This window comes from Thermobia domestica, chromosome 3 (genome assembly GCF_964235325.1).
Source record: "Thermobia domestica chromosome 3, izTheDome1.hap1.1, whole genome shotgun sequence".
Taxonomy (NCBI): Eukaryota; Metazoa; Arthropoda; class Insecta; order Zygentoma; family Lepismatidae; genus Thermobia; species Thermobia domestica.
Genome location: NC_137456.1, coordinates 33,436,436 through 33,455,995, shown reverse-complemented (window position 1 = coordinate 33,455,995; position 19,560 = coordinate 33,436,436). Strand labels below are relative to the sequence as shown.

Here is a 19,560-nt window from a genome sequence, read left to right as displayed (position 1 = left end):
TATGTTTGAGATAGCTACTTCTGGAGTACGTAGGTCCGCATCCAGGATATCTGAAAAGTGTCTTGATCGGTTTAGACCAGCTTTTTATATCTTGTTTCATAATCACCTACATAAAGAACAAAGATGAAATTCCCTCCTTAGCAATAAACTGATATATAGGTTACCAACCATTATTGGAGAAATATAACAACTGGGGTTCAAATATCTATGACCAACAAAGTTGGAAATGTGCATGTTTCATGACCGATAAAATAGCAAACTATGACTTAAAATCTGTTCAAATACACACGAAGTAAATAATTTTTTACTGAAAATTTATTTAAACTTGAATCTTTAACAAACATATTTCTAAGAATAATAATTTGTTAAGACATTTACGTAGTTATTTTGGCCTGAATGAATATCTATAAGCTCTGAAGAATAGATAACAGCATATTACTGACATTATAAGACAAAAGCTGTTATAAGACAAAAGCTGAATGACCATCTCCTCATTCCTAATGATAACAGATATCAATTTGAACAAAAATGAAACCCGTCTAAAATATGATCAAAAAAAGCCTTTGTATCACTTCAAGCCCACATGACCTAGTGCCAAAATATGTTTCAAATGTACATATATGTAATCAACAAAATCATTTTTTATGACAACAGTCAGAAATATGTTTATATTTAATTATACATATAAAAGGATAACAGGAAGAAGATATGACCTCATAGAAATACGAGTCTTAATAAAAAACTTTATTTGTAATATGCATCTTAACTCCGATGTTGTGACTGTTTTTACAATATAATGTCCACCGACGTTTGTCTCTGATGAGGAGACAGAAAATATTGTACATTAATTTCAATGTCACTGTTCGTTGAAAAGTATCCCAGATTATTTACTGTGTCCTCTGTCATAGAAAATGAAGGTATGATATGCTTATCTTCTTAATGTACCCGACAAACTCTTTCAGACACTTTTTTTCCCGCAAATATAGAGCCCAGCAGTAGGTATGGGCATGGAAATAGGAAGAATTCGCACTATACACAGCTCACTCAAAATAGAAGATTCAATTTTTAAGTTGAAAAATACAGAGGGAAGTAAAGTGTTTTATTAATAACTAAAAAACAACTAAATGCTTTAATTTTTCATATATGATTGTTTGGCAAATTTCAAACTTCTCTCGAAAAAATGATGTACCCGGTAAATAAAAACTAAGCTGTCGTGAGGGAGCACATTCTTGGGTATCCCAAACCCCTTGATTAAGGCACTGCATACGTACATTGAATCTCCCCTGGAAGTATTTAGGCATATGTATGCTGCATGTGTTGTGTCTTCTTTTTTATGCCAATTACCTGTTTAATTTGAATTATAACTATATTGATGAATGTGTATGTGTAACTGAATGTGCAGGAATTGACATTATTTATGTCTTAATATGTGATTTTTTATTTCAGTTTCGTTGGTGAAGACAGCCAGTTGAAAGTTACAAAAAAAAAAATCCTTTCGAGGACATTTTTGATTTCTAAATAAGTTTACTACACTTTTGAATTGAAAGACTTTTTAGACAGAAAAAGAAAGTTTTATTTGTAGGCCAAAAATTGTGAAGCAAATGGACATTATAACCAAAATTGAAGTCAATTTTGTACAGTAAATCACGTGAACACAGTCACTATTGTCCATTATAATTTAATTACATGGAATCCATGTATTCTTAATTATACAATCACTCTTTGCGTACACGTGAGGAAGAACTACACGTATTATAGACGCGTGTAATTAGTGTTTAATTGTTTGTCTTGTAGCAGATATTATCTTGAAGAGTAAAGCCAAACCAAGGGCGAATGTACTTTTTTCTTTGTTTGTATAAGATTTTTAAAATGTAGTTGAGTAATTCTTAACAGCCGTTATTTACTTAATGTATTCCAGAGTTAATGTAACACAAACATAATATCCGCGTAAAAATCAAAGATCTGGTTGCTGAAGTACATTTTGCAATGTTTCTACAAGTACTGCTCGATTAGTATCCACTTTTTATCTACCCTTTATTGTAGACTTCAATGTTTTGATTATGTCATTTTTGTTTCCGCAGGTACGTTGGTACGACGAGCTGTGTTTTACCTCTACAGACGTTGGATGTAGCCAAAATTAGAGGCGTCTATTAAGGGAGAGCATTTCGGGAAAATCAAAAGTTTTGGTTTCTTGCCTGGAACTAAGGAAAGAAAAGCAACTTCTTCTACTGAATTAATGTTGTATATTGTTATATTAAAATATACGTTTAATGAATGAGTTCAACGCGAGAAAACTTTATTTTTCCCGATATGACTTCCCTTACGAGCTTCCCCTAATTTGGACATTCGACGTCCCTTTACATTTATAGCCGCACACACACATATTGTCCACCATCTAGTGGACGTCCCTCTATATACTTATGGAACATCCCTCGCTATACGTATGAATCGTCCAGTGGACGTGCCTCTACATACCTAGGAACGTCCAGTGCATGTACCTAAACGTTCGTTTTACTTGCGTTTTCTTCTACGGCAGAATACTGGGCGTCTGTGTACGTTCATAAAACTCAGTTACTGCTATCCACACGAGACACATTGCACTTTTATACTAGTACGTATCGGGTGTCCACTGGGCACACATTTGACTTCCTGAAGGTTTACTGGGAAAATTTCGACAGAAGATTTACCTCTATTAAGGTTCAAATCGATGACAAGTGAACGTCTATAAACGTACGTAAATGTCTTCATAAGATATACTGAACATCTGCTTTCGTCCGCAATGTCCATCACTGACCCACTGGCTCTCGAAAAATCGGACATGTAATGGACGTTGTATGGGGTACTATTAAGTTCTATACAAACGTTCAAGGACATGCTCTGAGTGTTGTGTTAAGGAACACTATATGATCATGGTGAAGTATCAATGGATGTTTACTTTCTCATACACGCAGTTCGCACTCACATGTTGATCCATCTTACATTCAGGCGAACTGAATCGGCTAAATTCCTGGATGATACTTAGACGTGCCTGCACTGTTTGGTGTTTTGCAAAATTTGAATTTGCGAGAATATTTGATAAACACATGGCACCTGTGAGCTTCATGATCTTTATGTTTTAATATCCTTGGCAGTGGTTGATCTTTTCCAAAACCTTTCTTCTCCGAACTCCTTCGATATATCAACTTTCTCATTAGTGTGTGCCAACATGTTTTGCCAAAATTGAACTTAAATCGCTTTTCACACACTGAGCTTTTTTTCTTTTGTTAATTTTGCACAAATCGTTACCCGTACTTTTGGCATGGGAGCTCCTTCATGGCTAAACGTTTACCTTACGCACCTTTGATTTGGGGATCTCGGGTTCGATTCCCGGCGGTTTAAGTACCACGCTAATAAGAAGGTTCACATAGTCTCGCTGAAGAACGGGACATTAAACTCAAAATCCTTGCCAAACTCTTGGAATGGATGAGAAATTTAACCTATATGTATTAACGTATGTATAAACAAATGCAGTTTGACGAAATCTCTACTCACAGTTTCCCCGTGTATGAGATTTTGTAACTGTGCACCTATATATGTTTAGTTAAGTTTGAACGTCGACAAAATCTTCACACCGCTGGCGTAAGTAATGTTTTTCACAGGCATGTATCAACGTATGATTAACCTACTTTGATCTTTTACCCAACTTCTTGCCACCTTTGTTATTTTGCACATGTGTTAACACGTGTTTAGCTAAGTTTGAACGCTGACTAAATCTGTTCCCACACTCTTGGCATGTATGTGGTTTTGCACCAGAATGTGTTAACATGTGTCTAGCTAAACTTGAACGGTGATTGAATTTGTTTCCACATTCTTTGCATTTATGAGGTTTTTCCCCTGTATGTACTAACATGTGTTTAGCTAAATCGGAACGTTGTGTAAATCCCTTCCCACACTCTTCGCATTCGTGAGGCTTTTGACCTGTATGTATTAACATGTGTTTCGCTAAACCGGAACGTTGGCTAAATCCCTTTTCACACTCTTGGCATTTGTGAGGCTTTTCACCTGTATGTATTGACATGTGTACACCTAAATTGCAACGTTGACTAAATTTTTTACCACACTCTAGACATGTGTGGTGTTTTTCACCTGTATGTATTAATGTGTTTAGCTAAACTTGAACGCTGAGTGAATTTGTTTCCACACTCTTGGCATGTGTGAGGTTTTTCATTTCTATGTATTAACATGTGCTTAGCTAAAGATGAACTTTGACGAAAATTCTTACCACATTCTTGGCATGTGTGAGATTTTTCACCGGTATGTATTAACATGTGCGCAGCTAAATTTGAACGTTGGCTAAATTTCTTTCCACACTCTAGGCATGTGTGAGGTTTTTCACCGGTATGTATTGACATGTGTTTAGCTAAGCCTGAACGCTGACTAAATTTACCACCACACACTTGGCATGTGTGAGGTTTTTTACCTGTATGAATTACCAGGTGATTAGATAAACTTGAACGCTGATTAAATTTTTTTCCACATTCTTGGCATGTGTGAGGTTTTTCACCAGTATGTATTAATGTGTGTGTAACTAAGCTTGAACGCTGACTAAATTTGCCACCACACTCTTGGCATGTATGAGGTTTTTCACCAGTATGTATTAACATGTGCTTAGCCAACCATGAACGCCGACTGAATTTCTTACCACACTCTTCGCATGTTAGATTCTTTAAACCTGTATGTATAAACATACGTATAACCGAATCTGAAGAGTCAATTAATCCCTTTAAAAACTTTTGGTTCCTGTGAGGTTCTTCACCGGTATGTATTATCATGTCTCTTGTCAAAATTGAATTTCGACAAAATACTTTTTCACACTTCGGGTAAGGTAAATGTTTAACACTGTCATATGTTAACGTATGTCTTACTGTATGTGATCTACTATGTCCAGGGTTAAACTCCTTGCAAGCATGAGATTTTTCATTTGAATGCGAAATTACCTTTTGTGTTCTGAACATATTCGCTTTTGTGGAGAGAGAGTGTGTACGGAACCTGTAACAAATTCAGTAAATTAGAGAGTGGAAATCTAGGTACACTATATGGAAACACAAACAACAAAAAAAATGCAGAAGTTTCCATCTAAACTAGAACAACAAAAATATTGCATTTATAACGTGAGGAATTTCAACGTAATCATAACTTGTACAACCGCGAAAGTGCGAAACCTCAGAACTCATCAAAACCAGACTTTGTAAGGGGTCACCTGGTTCGTAATTAATCTTCAAAACAACTCAACGCGTTTTATGACTTTCTTCACTGACATTTATTATTTGACCTTGAAAAGTGTATATATAATTAACATTTCTGCACCTATAACAAAATATATGGACCTTCATACACACACTTCTTTACTTGCCAAGATGTGCACGAATAAGTACAATTATTTATGTCGTTGCTATAGTAACAACAACTCTTATTTTAGTTACCGTTTGCAAAATAGTAATCTCGAAATCTCTATATATCTTTCTTTCTCTTTTATACATTATAATGTTCACATAATTCGCCTCTGATCCCTTTCTGAAAATAGGCACAGATTGCCAATGATACAACGTTATCGTTGTAGATGTCCCCTCGAACGGTACTTCCAGAATAGTTTTACTATGAACGAAAGAACCCCGGGTTAGATGTCATGAAACAGTTACCTTCTGAATAGCCCTCATATATATAATATCACCATTAATATACATACATAATTAACTTTTCCATTTATATATAATATAGTATAACATAACATATTTTTATATTTGTCAAAAAATCTCGACATTAACAACGACGAATTACAATTATAATTAAAGCTATTCAAGAATTAAACCTAACTAGTAGTTTCCTTATAGGGTACAAAATTAACTATTCCTTCATATATAAACAACACTATTTACAAACAAAGATCTTCATTAATATTAAATATTGATAGGATCAGAAGTCAAAAAAGTTGGAACCTATAAACGCATTAATGGTCATCATTTAACACATTAATAAACTGAAAAATTAGAAGATTCGATATTCATTATTCTTATTCTTTCCATATAATAATAAATTGCATCTATTTCATATATCTGTCATTACTTTCATAAGTTTACATTAAAATTACGATCTTTTATTTTTAAATATTCATAATATTCAAATGAAATCCGAATGGAATAAAAATACGAAAACAATAGTAGCTTCTTACAATAAAGTTCTTAGATAATTTCTTATCAAGAAACACAAATCAACATCTTCTCAGTTAATGCTATGAAAGGAAATTGCAACACAACTATAAAGAATAAATTCAATAATATTTTCAGTTAACTGCCAATAATTAACTTGCTTTTCAACGTGCATTTTAATAATAGATTGAATGAAGAATACATTAACCATAGACGTGAGCAAAGGTTATTTTAATACAAATCCATCGGACGCCTTTGTGACAGTTCAAGTTACCTAACCAATGCATCTTTGCTTCTTATTTTGAGGACTTTCGTCATCTCCGGTATTTCTACGTAATCTTCGTTGAACGAGATTAGACCTTGCACTTACATGCTTCCTAGGCAAACATAATCGTACTTCACTACTAATGTTAGTTTCGGTTATGTTCCTGGTATCACATTTTTCGTCATTGATAACACTACGTTTAGTTCTTCTTCGTTTCACTGATGGTGAAAGATCATGAATAGATCGGTATTTGTCCTTTACGTGACATCCACAGTGGTCTTTCCTACCACGGTTTACTTTTCTTCTGTAGCTATCCTTGGTTCCATTATCGGCATACATGGATCTAACATCACCTTTTACATTGGGATCACACTTTAATCTCCCATGGCCACTTAGAACTTGGTTACGAAGATTAGTTTGATGTAATCTATTACTGTGTTGAAACTTTGATGTATTTTCTAAACTTTGCAGCATCATATTTGAATGCTGGAAACCAACACACTGCATCTCATGCTGTGAAAGCATCCTTGGATTGTTCACTGACATTAAACCGGTCTTTTCGTTGAATACAAAATTCAACGGATTTACTTCATTCGGCCACTCCATACACGCACTGTTGAAAACACACGTATTCTTTCTACATCTCATGAATATTGGAATCAACTTATTTCTTGCTAGCGGGTAGCGCAAACAGTTAATAGCGTACTCAAGATAAGGATAATCATAACCTTTCACATACTGATACATACCAGAGTCTTCGCTACAAATATCAGTAAAGCAGTCAAAAACATTCAAACTAAGAGAGAAGTTCGGATAATCCGATCTAACAAATACAGCAGTATGCTTATATGAACCTTCAGCTAGTCCTATCCCAAGTTCCTGCATTTGATCCTGCTTACCATCATTGCACTGCTGAAGTCGCTCTCGCTTCTTATCATCGCATTGCAGCAATTGATCTAGTTTTTGGTCCCAATTTTCCAGTTTCTGGATCAGCTTCGCATGATGTTCATCGATACGTTGACTAAAATTTGCAAGATGTTCATCGATAGATTGGTTAAAATTTGCAAGATGTCCATCGATACATTGGTTAAAATTTGCAATACGTTCATCAATACGTTGAGTAATCTTTGCTTGGTCCTAAATCTGTTTCTTGATTTCTATCAATAAGTCCATTATGTTATCTGAACAACTCATGTTGCTCCCTTCTACTTTTCTTCAAAACGAGACAATTATCTCCTGGGTATACGGCACCAATTTTTGTAAGGGGTCACCTGGTTCGTAATTAATCTTCAAAATAACTCAACGCGTTTTATTACTTTCTTCACTGACATTTATTATCTGACAATGAAAAGTATATATAATTAACTTTTCTGCACCTATAACAAAATATATGGACCTTCATACACACACTTCTTTACTCGCCAAGATGTCCACGAATAAGTACAATTATTTATATCGTTGCTATAGTAACAACAACTCTTATTGATTAATAAAAATGGTAATTCAATATTCTTGAGTATCGGTTGTCAATTCAAAAATAATGGTTCTTATCTCTTCTCTGTGGAAGTAAGTATAAGAACTGGGAGGAATACTTGAGTAAGCAAACTTTATTAACACTGAGGGAGATTATATGAAAATGCAAAAACACAATAAAATTACATTGAAATAAAGTAAATTTCGTAATCACAAAATATTATACACGAGAGACCTTACTTGGCTCAGATTCTTCTCTAACTAAGATTTTACAAAGAGAAAAAGGTCTTACATGAATGTTAGGTGTCCTCTCACCCACATGACTGAATTTTCCCCTCGTCTTTGGCTGCTTCCGTCCCCCTAGCCAGCCTGGATATTCTCCTTATATTCACCACTTTATCTCTCTTTAAACAATTAAGAGGCCTTGTTCATTTTTTATCTTGTCCCTTAGGCCAAGTTATTTGAACAAAACATTTTACTAGTTCATCTTCTTAAAATTCATTTAACCACAGATTATCTTATCAATTTGTTTTTTTTTTTAAATCTGTTTCCCAACACATTCCTCCACTGAAATAGTACAGGATTCGAATAACACCGTTTAGTGTGTGTCTGTCTTATCCATATTTTTTTTCTTTTTTTTTTAAATCTGTCCTGGTAGTGAGCTACTTAACACTATCACATAATGTATTAGATTCAAAATAATGTGAATCATGTTATAAAAAAAAAAGAATTCGTAAAGGAATAAACGAGAATAGGAATCACAGTTCACATTCACAACATCACACTGTATCACTGTATAACGATGTTCTAAACTGCATCACAATTTCCATGAACACAAGAATATGGCATGATCCAGTCCTCTAGTCCGCTGAAAGGGGGGATAGACTGTCGTCCATTGGGGGTGAAAATTTCCGGGTGCTCGTCACCTGGACCTCCTCATCTGGTAATACACTCCGCCGGAGGAAGGAGTATAACAACCCGTTGTTGGCTTGAAGTACCATGATAGTCCATTGGCAAGTCTGTTTCTATGAGAAATCACTACACGAGCTTGGCAGTAGGTTGAATGGGTGTGGGAACCATCTTCTTCTTTGGAGTTTTGGAGGAGACGTCTGCGTCATCCAGCATGGAGAATAGAACGGAAGCAGAACCCAGCATGGAGAATCGGACCAATGTGCACCATCCTGTGCGGCCCTCGATGTTGCTTGAGGAGATGTCTGCGTCGTTCAACGGAAGCAGAATCCACCATGGAGAATCGAACCAATGTGCATCATTCCTCGATGCTACTGGTGGAGGCATCATTGCTTGAGAGGATCAATGTATGAGAGGTATGATGAATGACGTGAAAGAAAGGAAATAAAGGAGAGGCTTGTATGTTTGTTTGGTGCGTAGGTGGGTGGGGTATTGTTGTTATACCAGATTTATGCGATAGAAAAAAGACATGCTTTTCTCAATTCAAGGCAAAGACATGACAGCAAATTCCCAGTGCAATTATAATTGTATATTTTTTATATATTTTGTCGGTGTGCGTGTGAGAGGGTTATATAAAAGGATTATAATTAGATGCAGCAAATTACAGATCTGTGGGCTAAGAGAAGGTTAATATGTGGATTAGAGATAGGTTCATAAAGGATAAATGTAAAAAAAAATAGAAGAAACCAAAAATATTTGGTTGAAGTTTCGTTTTTTTTTTTTTTTTTTTTTTTTTTTTGTGAATGGATTCGCCAGTACTGTGATCCTGGTACCTGGGGATAGGTACTTATTATAAAACACAATTACTAATTCTTTGTGGAGAATAGTACGGATTAGCGATGGGAAGAAGGGGTTCTATCACCTGTCGAAGGGGGATAGCCACATGCTGTCTAACTTGGTAGGTTTTGTGTGCTAGGTATTTTTATAACAGCATAGCCCTAAAATGATTAACAATAGGAAAGAGAGGGAAGTAACTGTAATTATTATTATTATTATTATTATTATTATTATTAGTATAGGTATGATGTATATTCTGTATATCAAGAGGCTTGTGGTGTTCTATGTCTTCTTTTGTGGCAGCGTAAGTTGCTTGGTGCTAGTATTAGGATGTTGCTGTGAAAATGACCTCTGGTAAAAGTTAGAGACTGAAATGCTTCATATTGTGTATGAACTTTCAATGACATATAGTTGTTTAGTTCTGGGAAGGAAATGAGTCCGTGATCTTTTTTTTCTTTTTTTTTTTTTTTTTTTTTTTTGTATTGTTTCTCGTTGACGGAAAATGGGATGATGAAAACAAGGCGGACTAGTAGCTGCGGGGTAAATCGTTTTAAAGCTTTTTGTATTATTCAGCATTGTTTTTAAAGTACTATGCAATACTATGGAATTTCTCTCTTTTGCCCGAAAGACATGAGGTGTTAAGTTTAGTACTGCAAACGAACTTCCTTGTTATCAGATGAACTGAAGATGATTATCTAATTGTTACTTTCACAATTTTTCTTGTTAGTTCTGCTCTTTATTTTTTCTGTATTTTTTTTTTGTTAAGTATGAGATAAACTGAAATGAACGTTATTTAACAATGAGATAAATTGTCCTTAGAATTGTTTATAAAAGGAAATTGGAATGAACTGGAAACGTGTGTCATTTGCTGCCTAGTTATCAATGAAATTTCAAGGTTGGCGTAATCTACAACGGAGCAATTTGTTGCCTACCGAAAACATAGTTTTGCCGATTTTAATCGTATTTTTACCTTTTAGACGTTATGTCTGACGTGTATGTTCTTATTGATCTGTTCGTCATTTATGTCGCCGAGGGCGTATATACGGAGCTAATGCGTTAAAAATTGCCTTGATAGAAGGACACAGATTTGTGAGAATATATCAGTGTCAATTTGAGTAAAGCAACGACATCAATTTAGAAGATAATAGGTATGTTTTCTTCTTTTGTTAAATTTGAATTTTATGGTTATGAGAATTGGAGTTAATGTTGGAACGTGACTTTATCAATATTGCATGAATTTCATTAGCTTCCTGTGCATGACTTCGCTTAGGAAATCGACATGGCCAAATATCTCTGAAAAGAGATTTTAGGTTTCAGGCACAGGAAAAACGAAAGGAGCGGATGCCTTGAAGGCGACATGACCCACAATGAGATTATGAGGTTTCAGCCGTTCCTATTAAGTCTTAATAAAGTTTCGTTCAGAAACGATATAGGATTTTCATTCTGTTAATGAACTGGTGTAGTTAAAACGCATTTCTTCTATCTTATGAGAGTTGAATGTTATATTTATTTTGTGATGTTTGTCTATAAGAACAGATGTCTCCAATTGAATTGAAAGAAGTTTTAATGAATGGTTAATGATGTTCGAGATGGTTAGAAGGAAGAAGTCGTTGTTCAAAATGACAGCGATTATTTTGTCTATGAGATATTTGATAAAGAAGGATGGATGCATAGATGTCAGTGATGACGTCACAATTGGAGTCTCTTAAGTAAATGATAGTGCCGAACTGCATTTCTGATGCAGGTGAGTTCGGCCGTAAGTTTCACAGCGTTGTACGTAACGTTTACAAGACATGCGTATGTAAGATAGCTGAATGTAATCCGGTGCTCTGTAATGTGAGGTTATTGAGGGTGGGTGTTAGTCTATATTCAACCCCAGCCTTTTATTTCCTTTTCTTTCTTTTTTTTTGTTTTTTGGTTTAGAATCCTGCTAAGGTCAATGTTTCATTTTATTTGTGTTACTGAGAAAAGTGAACAAGAAGTTATGTTTTGGTAGTTTTCTTTTCGTAAGTTGAAGTGAAACAACTGTTAATAAGAATCGGTATTCAATTTGGGGAGGGGACTTTTAACCCACTCAATAAGTTATTCCCTCTTCTTTGCACATTCTCTTTTATCAATTTGAATTCATCGGCTGAAAGGGGTGGGGCGTTTTCCCCCAGTTAAAAGTATTTGTGGTTTTTATTATTGTTCTTTGAAAATGTGACTTATGCCTGAAAGGCAACGTAATGTATGTCTGTTTTCAGGCTGGTTCAATTCATAAACGTTAGATGCGTGAGGCTTAGCCTCTGTCATTGATGTATCCCGGTCTCTCACTCGGTGCTTATGAAATCTACCGGGACGTAATTTGTGTCATGCAATATTAGGTCTAAAATGTAAAATGAATTTAATCTTGTACTATTATGAGAAGGGTAGTTGCGTAATGTAATGATTAGGAACATTTAATATGTCAATTATCTTAATAGGATGGGTTTAAAACTTATGGGGTGGTCGCGAGTGTTGACCTGCTGGGTAGGCCCGCATGTTAGTGGCGGCCTATGTCGTCACTTTTTTTGATGTGTATGTAAGGAGTATAATGTTGAAATGTTGGGTTTGGTTCAAGGCAAAATACCGGGGGTCGGGAGTATGAGTACCCTTTCAACGTAGTAGAATTTTTTTTTCCAGAATATGTATACCTATAACCTTACAGTTCGTTGTCCTGCTATACGTTCTGGATGTTATCAGCAATCAGCGTAAACCTCAGCTGCGTGGGTTGTTATGTGCGGAGTACAGAGATTTTTTTTGGGGGGGGGGGAGAACTGCATTCTCGTTATCTGTGAGAATTCAATTTGAAGGTGCAGTGTATATTTTCATAGGAGGATTAAGTGAATCATGCGAGTGGGAGACAAAGGCGGCAAGCTTGCATGAGTGTGTCTGTTAATGAATGGGAAGGAAAAGGATAAAGGTCAAATGTGAATGAAGGATAGAGTGAATGTAAATCACTAATCCTATTGCTAGACCGTTTTGAAAGCGCAAAATCATGACTGTTTGAGATATTAAATCTCCTTAGGGATGTTTGTTAACAATTTAGATGGGCGAAGGAGAGACACTTAATGAATGGCAGTGAGTTTGGTCGGGAGTAGTGGTGCTCAACTTTTCGTTACTAACCATACGCTTTTATACCATGCACTTAACGATCGTCAAAAGATACATGCAGCGTGTCTTTACAACTCATCTATGATGCTTTAATATGGTGAAACGATAATTATTGCTGCATGAGACAACATAGGTAGCGACACACTGTTTGAGCACTACTGTTTTAGATAATCACAATATGGTCTTAGCAATGTGGTTGAAAAAAAACGCGTGGAAAGGATGCAATGGAGTTATATGAGTTGTTTGCAACGGAGATTGCGTGCTTTGTGGGAGTGGATTGGGCTATAAGTTTGATTCGGGTGGGGTTGTATGCCATGTCTGCTGCCTATTCCTTGATGCCGCGTAGGTATTGGTTATATTTAGTTTCAAAAACTATTTTTCTCTGTGTCTGGAATGTATAGTTTAAGTCTGTTCTTCGCAACAGTAATTATTTTCCCTCCAACATCAATCTGATATGAATTTTCATCGAGTTTATTCAGAACTGTGTGTGGGCCTGCATAAAGTTGCCTCAAAAGTACACTTTCTTCCTTCTTTGTGCTGAGTCTTTTCAAAAGAACTTGGGAACCGGGAATGAATTGGGTGGGGGTGTTTTTTGTTTCTCTTTTTATTTATGCTTCTGAAAGAATTGTTCCCTCCTGAATTCTATTAGGTCTCGTAGTTCTTTGAGCATAACTAGCCTGTCATTGATGTCAGTGGTAAATGTATTATCACGAAGAAAGTTCTGAATTGGGAATCTCACTTCCTATCCAAATAAAATGTGAAATGGTGAAACCCCAAACTGTGTTAATGGAGTGTGATTAATTGTAGCCGTAGCCTTGTGTAAAAGCAATGGCCACTGTTTGTGGTCCTGTCTGGTAAGAAATTTGAGGGCTGTTTGTAAATTGGAAATTTTTGATTCAACTTATCCTATAGATTTGTGCAAATTCGGCAACGCGTATATAGCCTTAATGCCTAGAGAATTGAGAAATGCTTTTGATTTGGAGTTCACGTGACTACTTTGCTGGTCGAGACGTAAATTGCGCATGACGCCGTAGGGTTTAATTATTTCAGTTGTAATGAAATCTATGAATGCATATGTAGTAGGAGATTTTATAGGCTTAGTGACCGTAAATGATGATACTTGTTCCACACCTACATAAAAGTGTGTGTATTCGTCACCCTGTGATGGCATAAGTTTGCCACATATATCTATGATCCAGCAGTCGAAGAGGTCACCCGTCGGTATGGGAATGGTGGGATCACTTGAATTTCCTTGTGTGGGTGGTGAAGTGGCCGATAATGTCGGCCCTGAGCTATGAGTTGGGGGATGAACAACGGATAGGTTTGAAATGTTAGTTAAGGGCGACCCATTAACTTGAGGACTTGATGTAACATTGTTAATCTGATGAGAGAAATGTTGTGAGGTGGGAGCTGGTGCTGGGGGGTTGGAATGTAACCAAGAATTAGTAAGATTGTTTGTAACCGACTGCATCTCGGTGAAGTTTACACCTGATTTCCGTGATTGAACTGCACTGCGCGTTAACGGCATACGGAATCACTCAACAAAACAAAAATTATAAGGATTTTAATGTATAAAAATAATTGCACTGAGAAACCCATCAGCCTTAACCAAGAAATAGAGAAAAAAAATTAAAAAAGAAATAGAATCTGGTATAAAATATGTAAAATCTAGCCAAAAAAGAAACTGAGCATTAGCATGTTGCCACGGGAGCCAAGATTAATAAAAATGGTAATTCAATATACTTGAGTATCGGTTGTCAATTCAAAAATAATGGTTCTTATCTCTTCTCTGTGGAAGTAAGTATAAGAACTGGGAGGAATACTTGAGTAAGCAAACTTTATTAACACTGAGAGAGATATGAAAATGCAAAAACAATAAAATTACACTGAAATAAAGTAAATTTCGTAATCACAAAATATTATACACGAGAGACCTTACTTGGCTCAGATTCTTCTCTAACTAAGATTTTACAAAGAGAAAAAGGTCTTACATGAATGTTAGGTGTCCTCTCACCCACATGACTGAATTTTCCTCTCGTCTTTGGCTGCTTCCGTCCCCCTAGCCAGCCTGGATATTCTCCTTATATTCACCACTTCATCTCTCTTTAAACAATTAAGAGGCCTTGTTCATTTGTTTATCTTGTCCCTTAGGCCAAGTTATTTGAACAAAACATTTTACTAGTTCATCTTCTTAAAATTTATTTAACCACAGATTATCTTATCCATTTGTTGTTTTTTTTTTTTTAAACTGTTTCCCAACACATTATTTTAGTTACCGTTTACAAAATAATAATCTCGAAATCTCTATATATATCTTTCTTTCTCTTTTATGCATTATAATGTTCACATAATTCGCCTCTGATCCCTTTATGAAAATAGGCAGAGATTGCCAATGATACATACAACGTTATCGTTGTAACTTTGAGGAGAGCAATAAATCTGTTCTGCTTTTACACTATCTTATATGCGATACCAGGTTTTAAAAGTTAGTTTTTTCACTTTTTGGGGGGGGGTTTCGTTTACGAGTATTCACACGCAGGTAGAATCAGATGTGGGAAATTTAATGCAACCAAAATCTAAAATTCCATAAAAAGTGGAGATACAAACCAGGCAGCAATATAAACTTGCTGCTAGTTGTCACAAACTTGCCGTTGCAAGGTCAATTAACTTGCTGCAGGCTATATTATGCAAGCCAATTAGCTTGCTTCAAGCTTGTGGCAAGCTAGTTAGTTACGTCTGGGCAAGGCTTGAGGCAAGCTTGTCTTCACAATTTAAACACAAGTCAAATTATCTCAAACGCAAGCTAAGTATAAGCGTATTCTCATCAATGGCAAGCTTTATTAGGCTTATTGCAAGCGAAACTCACGCCAAACAAGTTATATGGAAGCTTGCAGTAAGCGAATTTAGATAAAACAGTATGAAATCAGTATAATTTAACCGTCTGACTAAATCTATGCTAGAATATATTGTTCCCTCACCTTCCCAATTATTGACGCTTACGCACAACCGTAAAAACACCCAAGTCTCCGATCCGCTTCTGCAAAACATCAAAATAAGCATAATTGTTACGGTTTAGTTCTGACATGCAGCGCGCCGTTGCTTCTTACAAATATCTAATATGTTGCTATATTAGCCGCGAGTACTTGAAATTTCAACCTTTTTAAATAAAAATGCAGAAAAATGTTTATCCTTTAAACACAGCGTTCAGATAAAGTTTATACTGTAAGTAAAACTTGAAGTTTATATTAAAATATCTGCAACAGTTCTGTATTCTTTCGCGAAATATGTAGGCTCAAATCTGCTGCCATCTGTGTTCACATTTAAGCTTTATACATAAATACTACTGTGTTCACATTTCGTTATGCCACATAGTTACCGAAATATGAGGAAATAAAGAGCGACATTATAGGTACGTGGGACTAGAGTACTGCAGTACTATACGGCACAATTAAAAAAAAATAATGGCACAATTAAAAAAAGTTTGTCCTTTATTCAAGCTGAATGCTAACAAGACGCTAACAACGCGAACACTACCTTGTGTCGCCGAAAATTAAAGAGGTCAGCGTCACATGGTTTTTGAGAACAACTGAAAATCGAACGCGCTCTGGCTTTTAACTTCAATCTAAACAAAAGCGTCTCGCAAGTGAAGCATGGGTTGCCCGCACTACAGCTTGCGCTAAGCAGAAATAAGCTTTTGTGTATAAGCCAAAGCGAAATAAAATCAAATAAAAGCGACAAGCAAGCTTGCGGCAAGAAACATGCTGTCTGGGGAGGTTTTGCACTTTTCCCCGATAAACTGATTTATAATCCTATTGTAATATTACATAAAATCTTGTAGATATTAGGAAAAGAGAACTATTGAGGTGTTTCAGTATCATTTGTACTCTCCAAAGAAAATGATGTTCTTTCATTTGATATCTCAAATCTCATCTACATTTATCTATCAGTTATCGGACAAACATCAAACTAACACATATACGTTACACTATGGAATGAACATCTGATTATTACTGGTGAAAATGGTAGTACGCTCTCACTGACAGTGCTTGTGTACTATATCAATAATTTTGTGGTATAACGTTTAGTAATTGCGAGAGATTTTTGCAATTACAACTACCAAAAACTGTTAGTATTATGACAAAGAAAGAAAGAAGACTATAACCATTTTTAAAATCTTGCACAAAATACGTTATTTCAAGCAGTATACTAATCTGTACTAGTGCATCTAATATTATTTGCGTGGTCTGAGATATTAAGTTTTAAACGCCATTACAATTTTTAAGCCTATTGATACACATCTATGCGAAAAAGCACTCTTCCTAAATAAAAAACTTTTGAGAATGCTACGCCCTGAATATTAAGGAAATGAAAGAAGCTTGGTATATATTTAATTATAAGAGAAAGGCAGCTCTACTATATGAAAAAAGTTGTTGTTGAGTACCTACCTTTACCTGAATTTTTATGTTACTTTCATTCAAATTGGTTTCATAAGGAGAGCAGGAGGATGAGAAAATATACGTTAAAAATTATAATCTCATCTGTCTCTCTTGTTAAAGAAGGAAAATTTAGCATAAGCTTATCGTTTAAAATAAAGGGTTGCATGCACAGGTGTATTGGAAAATGCAATATTTCAGAGCGAGAAGAGTAACATAAAGCATAATATTTATCAGTACTTACAGTTGGGATACGACTTTTCTGCTATAATTTCAGGAAACGCGAGAATAGCTTGAAAGTATACACTCCACAGATGAGCACTCTATCTCCCATTTTTGTTACTCTTTATTGTCTTTTTACGTTACTATTATTACAATCAGTGTTCTATGAGTAACAGAACACTTTTAAATTGTATGCCAAAGCAGAGTATCTGACAAGTGGATTACGATTACGAAAATAAAATTCCAAATCCAAATATTTTTTGTTAGACTTATATCTTATGTTTTATTAATGTCTTTGAAAGACCGGAAAATTGGCGATTCGAGATAATTTGGGGATAAAGTTACAAACATCTATACGTTTGTCCGGTATGAAAAATATCACGTTTGTAGTTCAGAAATTTTCAGTTCCCATTCAGCCACGGAGGTTTTCTCTTAAACAAGCCTCTATGTATGGAACACTATCGCAAAGTACCCATATCAAAAATATCTACAAGAATTGGTTTGAAATGCGTACTCAATAATTAGGTAATCATTCCTTCATTAAGATGGGTGCACTCACTTGTTTTTCTGGGTACTTCTAGTCTATGTGTGCCGCGCCACTTCCAAAATGTTGATTATTAATTTACGTTCGACGTAGGCCTATCCCGCGTAACTATTTCTCGAAAAGTATTCCTTCCAACTATAAAATTTCGTAGCCATGTAACTGCATTATCAATCTGAACCAGTTAGTGTATATAAAATTTAACATTACCTTTGCGGCCCAACTGAATTTGAATTAGTGGTCATTAATTGCTTGTAGTCATCACAGTAAGAAGCACAAGTTTCTTCAACCTCTACTTTTCTTAGTGTTTCTATATTATTTTCAAAGGCAGGATCTTTTACTACAAATTCAGATTTCGCCGTATCAATGTTTAATTTGACATCCGAAGAATACATAGCTACATCCTTCTCTCTTGTTTGCTCTCCTTCGGTCGTAGATATTAATTCTTTGTTGTCAGTTACCATTTCGTATGTCCATCCTTTCCCTTCGAGTGGATCTTCCTGAGGAAAACCATAATCAATTTCTTCTTTGCACAAAAATTCCAACTTAACAGACGCTTCACAAGCCATTATGGCTCCAAATTTTATACGAATTTGTTACTGTGCTTTATACTTCCATTGTATTTTATGCTGCAAGTGTTAATCTAATGACTTACAAGAACGTTCATAGAAACAATTTTATACTTGCAATCGAACTTGCACTCAGATCTTTAAGAAATTACAGAATAATAACTGTTATAAAACAACACGTTTGAAGAACTTCGTTGTTTGCTTCTCTACTCTTCATAAGACTATTATCAGTCAAATAGGTCGGTGCACCAGCTTTCTATCAAATGTGCTACTATTGCTAATTGGTCAAATCCGTAACTCAAACAGAGGATTTATGATTGAAAAACAAAATAGAATAATATACAGGACACAATTGGGAAGAATTGACACAAGTCGGGAAAAAAGTCAAATTCAGAAAAAAGGCAAAGTCAAAGTCGGGAAAGAAGTTCAGACAGGGAAAGAGGGCGAAAAGCCAAGGTGAACAGGGCAAAAAAGTAGAGGAAAGTGGGAAGTGTGAAGTGGAAATTCAAAAGAGAAAGAGTATTAAAAAAAGGGAATGTATGTACGTCTAAATGTAACAGAAAGTGTAAGTGTAGTGTAGGTGTATCACTGGGCCCACTTAACTCCTTCCTGTTGGAGCACCACTAGCTACGAGGCAGTCACTATCACAGCCGCTGTCGAACTGTTGTTTGCTTCCTAAAGCCTCTATCAGTCAGTGTTGCCAACAAGTTAATACAAAAAGTCACTAAATAGGAAATGAAATGACTCCAATTTTGGGTGAAAAGTCGCTAAAAATTTTTTCGTTGAATTTTGCCTCTTTTATATATATATATATATATATATATATATATATATATATATATATATATATATATATATATATATATATATATATATATGTGTGTGTGTGTGTGTGTGTGTGTGTAAGATACGTGATAACTCAAGCCATAGTACTATCTACGCTACAAGAACATATATGAAAGACTCATATATAACTAATAATTATTTCACTTTT

The 19,560-nt window shown here is 35.4% G+C and overlaps 1 protein-coding gene across 1 annotated transcript; it reads right to left on the bottom strand.

Annotated features, from left to right (window-relative positions):
* Positions 1–383: 383 nt before the first annotated feature.
* LOC145680256 (uncharacterized) lies at positions 384–19,213 on the bottom strand. Its single transcript, XM_081750602.1, has 2 exons — positions 18,208–19,213; positions 384–5,028 (listed from the first exon to the last, which is right to left on the bottom strand). The coding sequence occupies exons 1-2, from the start codon at positions 18,564–18,566 to the stop codon at positions 4,122–4,124; spliced, it is 1,266 nt and encodes a 421-aa protein (XP_081606728.1). The 5' UTR covers positions 18,567–19,213; the 3' UTR covers positions 384–4,121.
* Between the last annotated feature and the right edge of the window lie 347 nt (positions 19,214–19,560).

What these genes read in the sequence shown, in the direction of transcription:
- LOC145680256 (XM_081750602.1), bottom strand. Translation starts at nt 18,566, where the DNA reads ATGGCTTGTGAAGCGTCTGTTAAGTTGGAATTTTTGTGCAAAGAAGAA. An exon ending in AATTCAGTTGGGCCGCAAAG is followed by an intron (nt 5,029 to 18,207) that starts GTAATGTTAAAT and finishes AATTTGTTACAG; the next exon opens with GTTCCGTACACACTCTCTCT.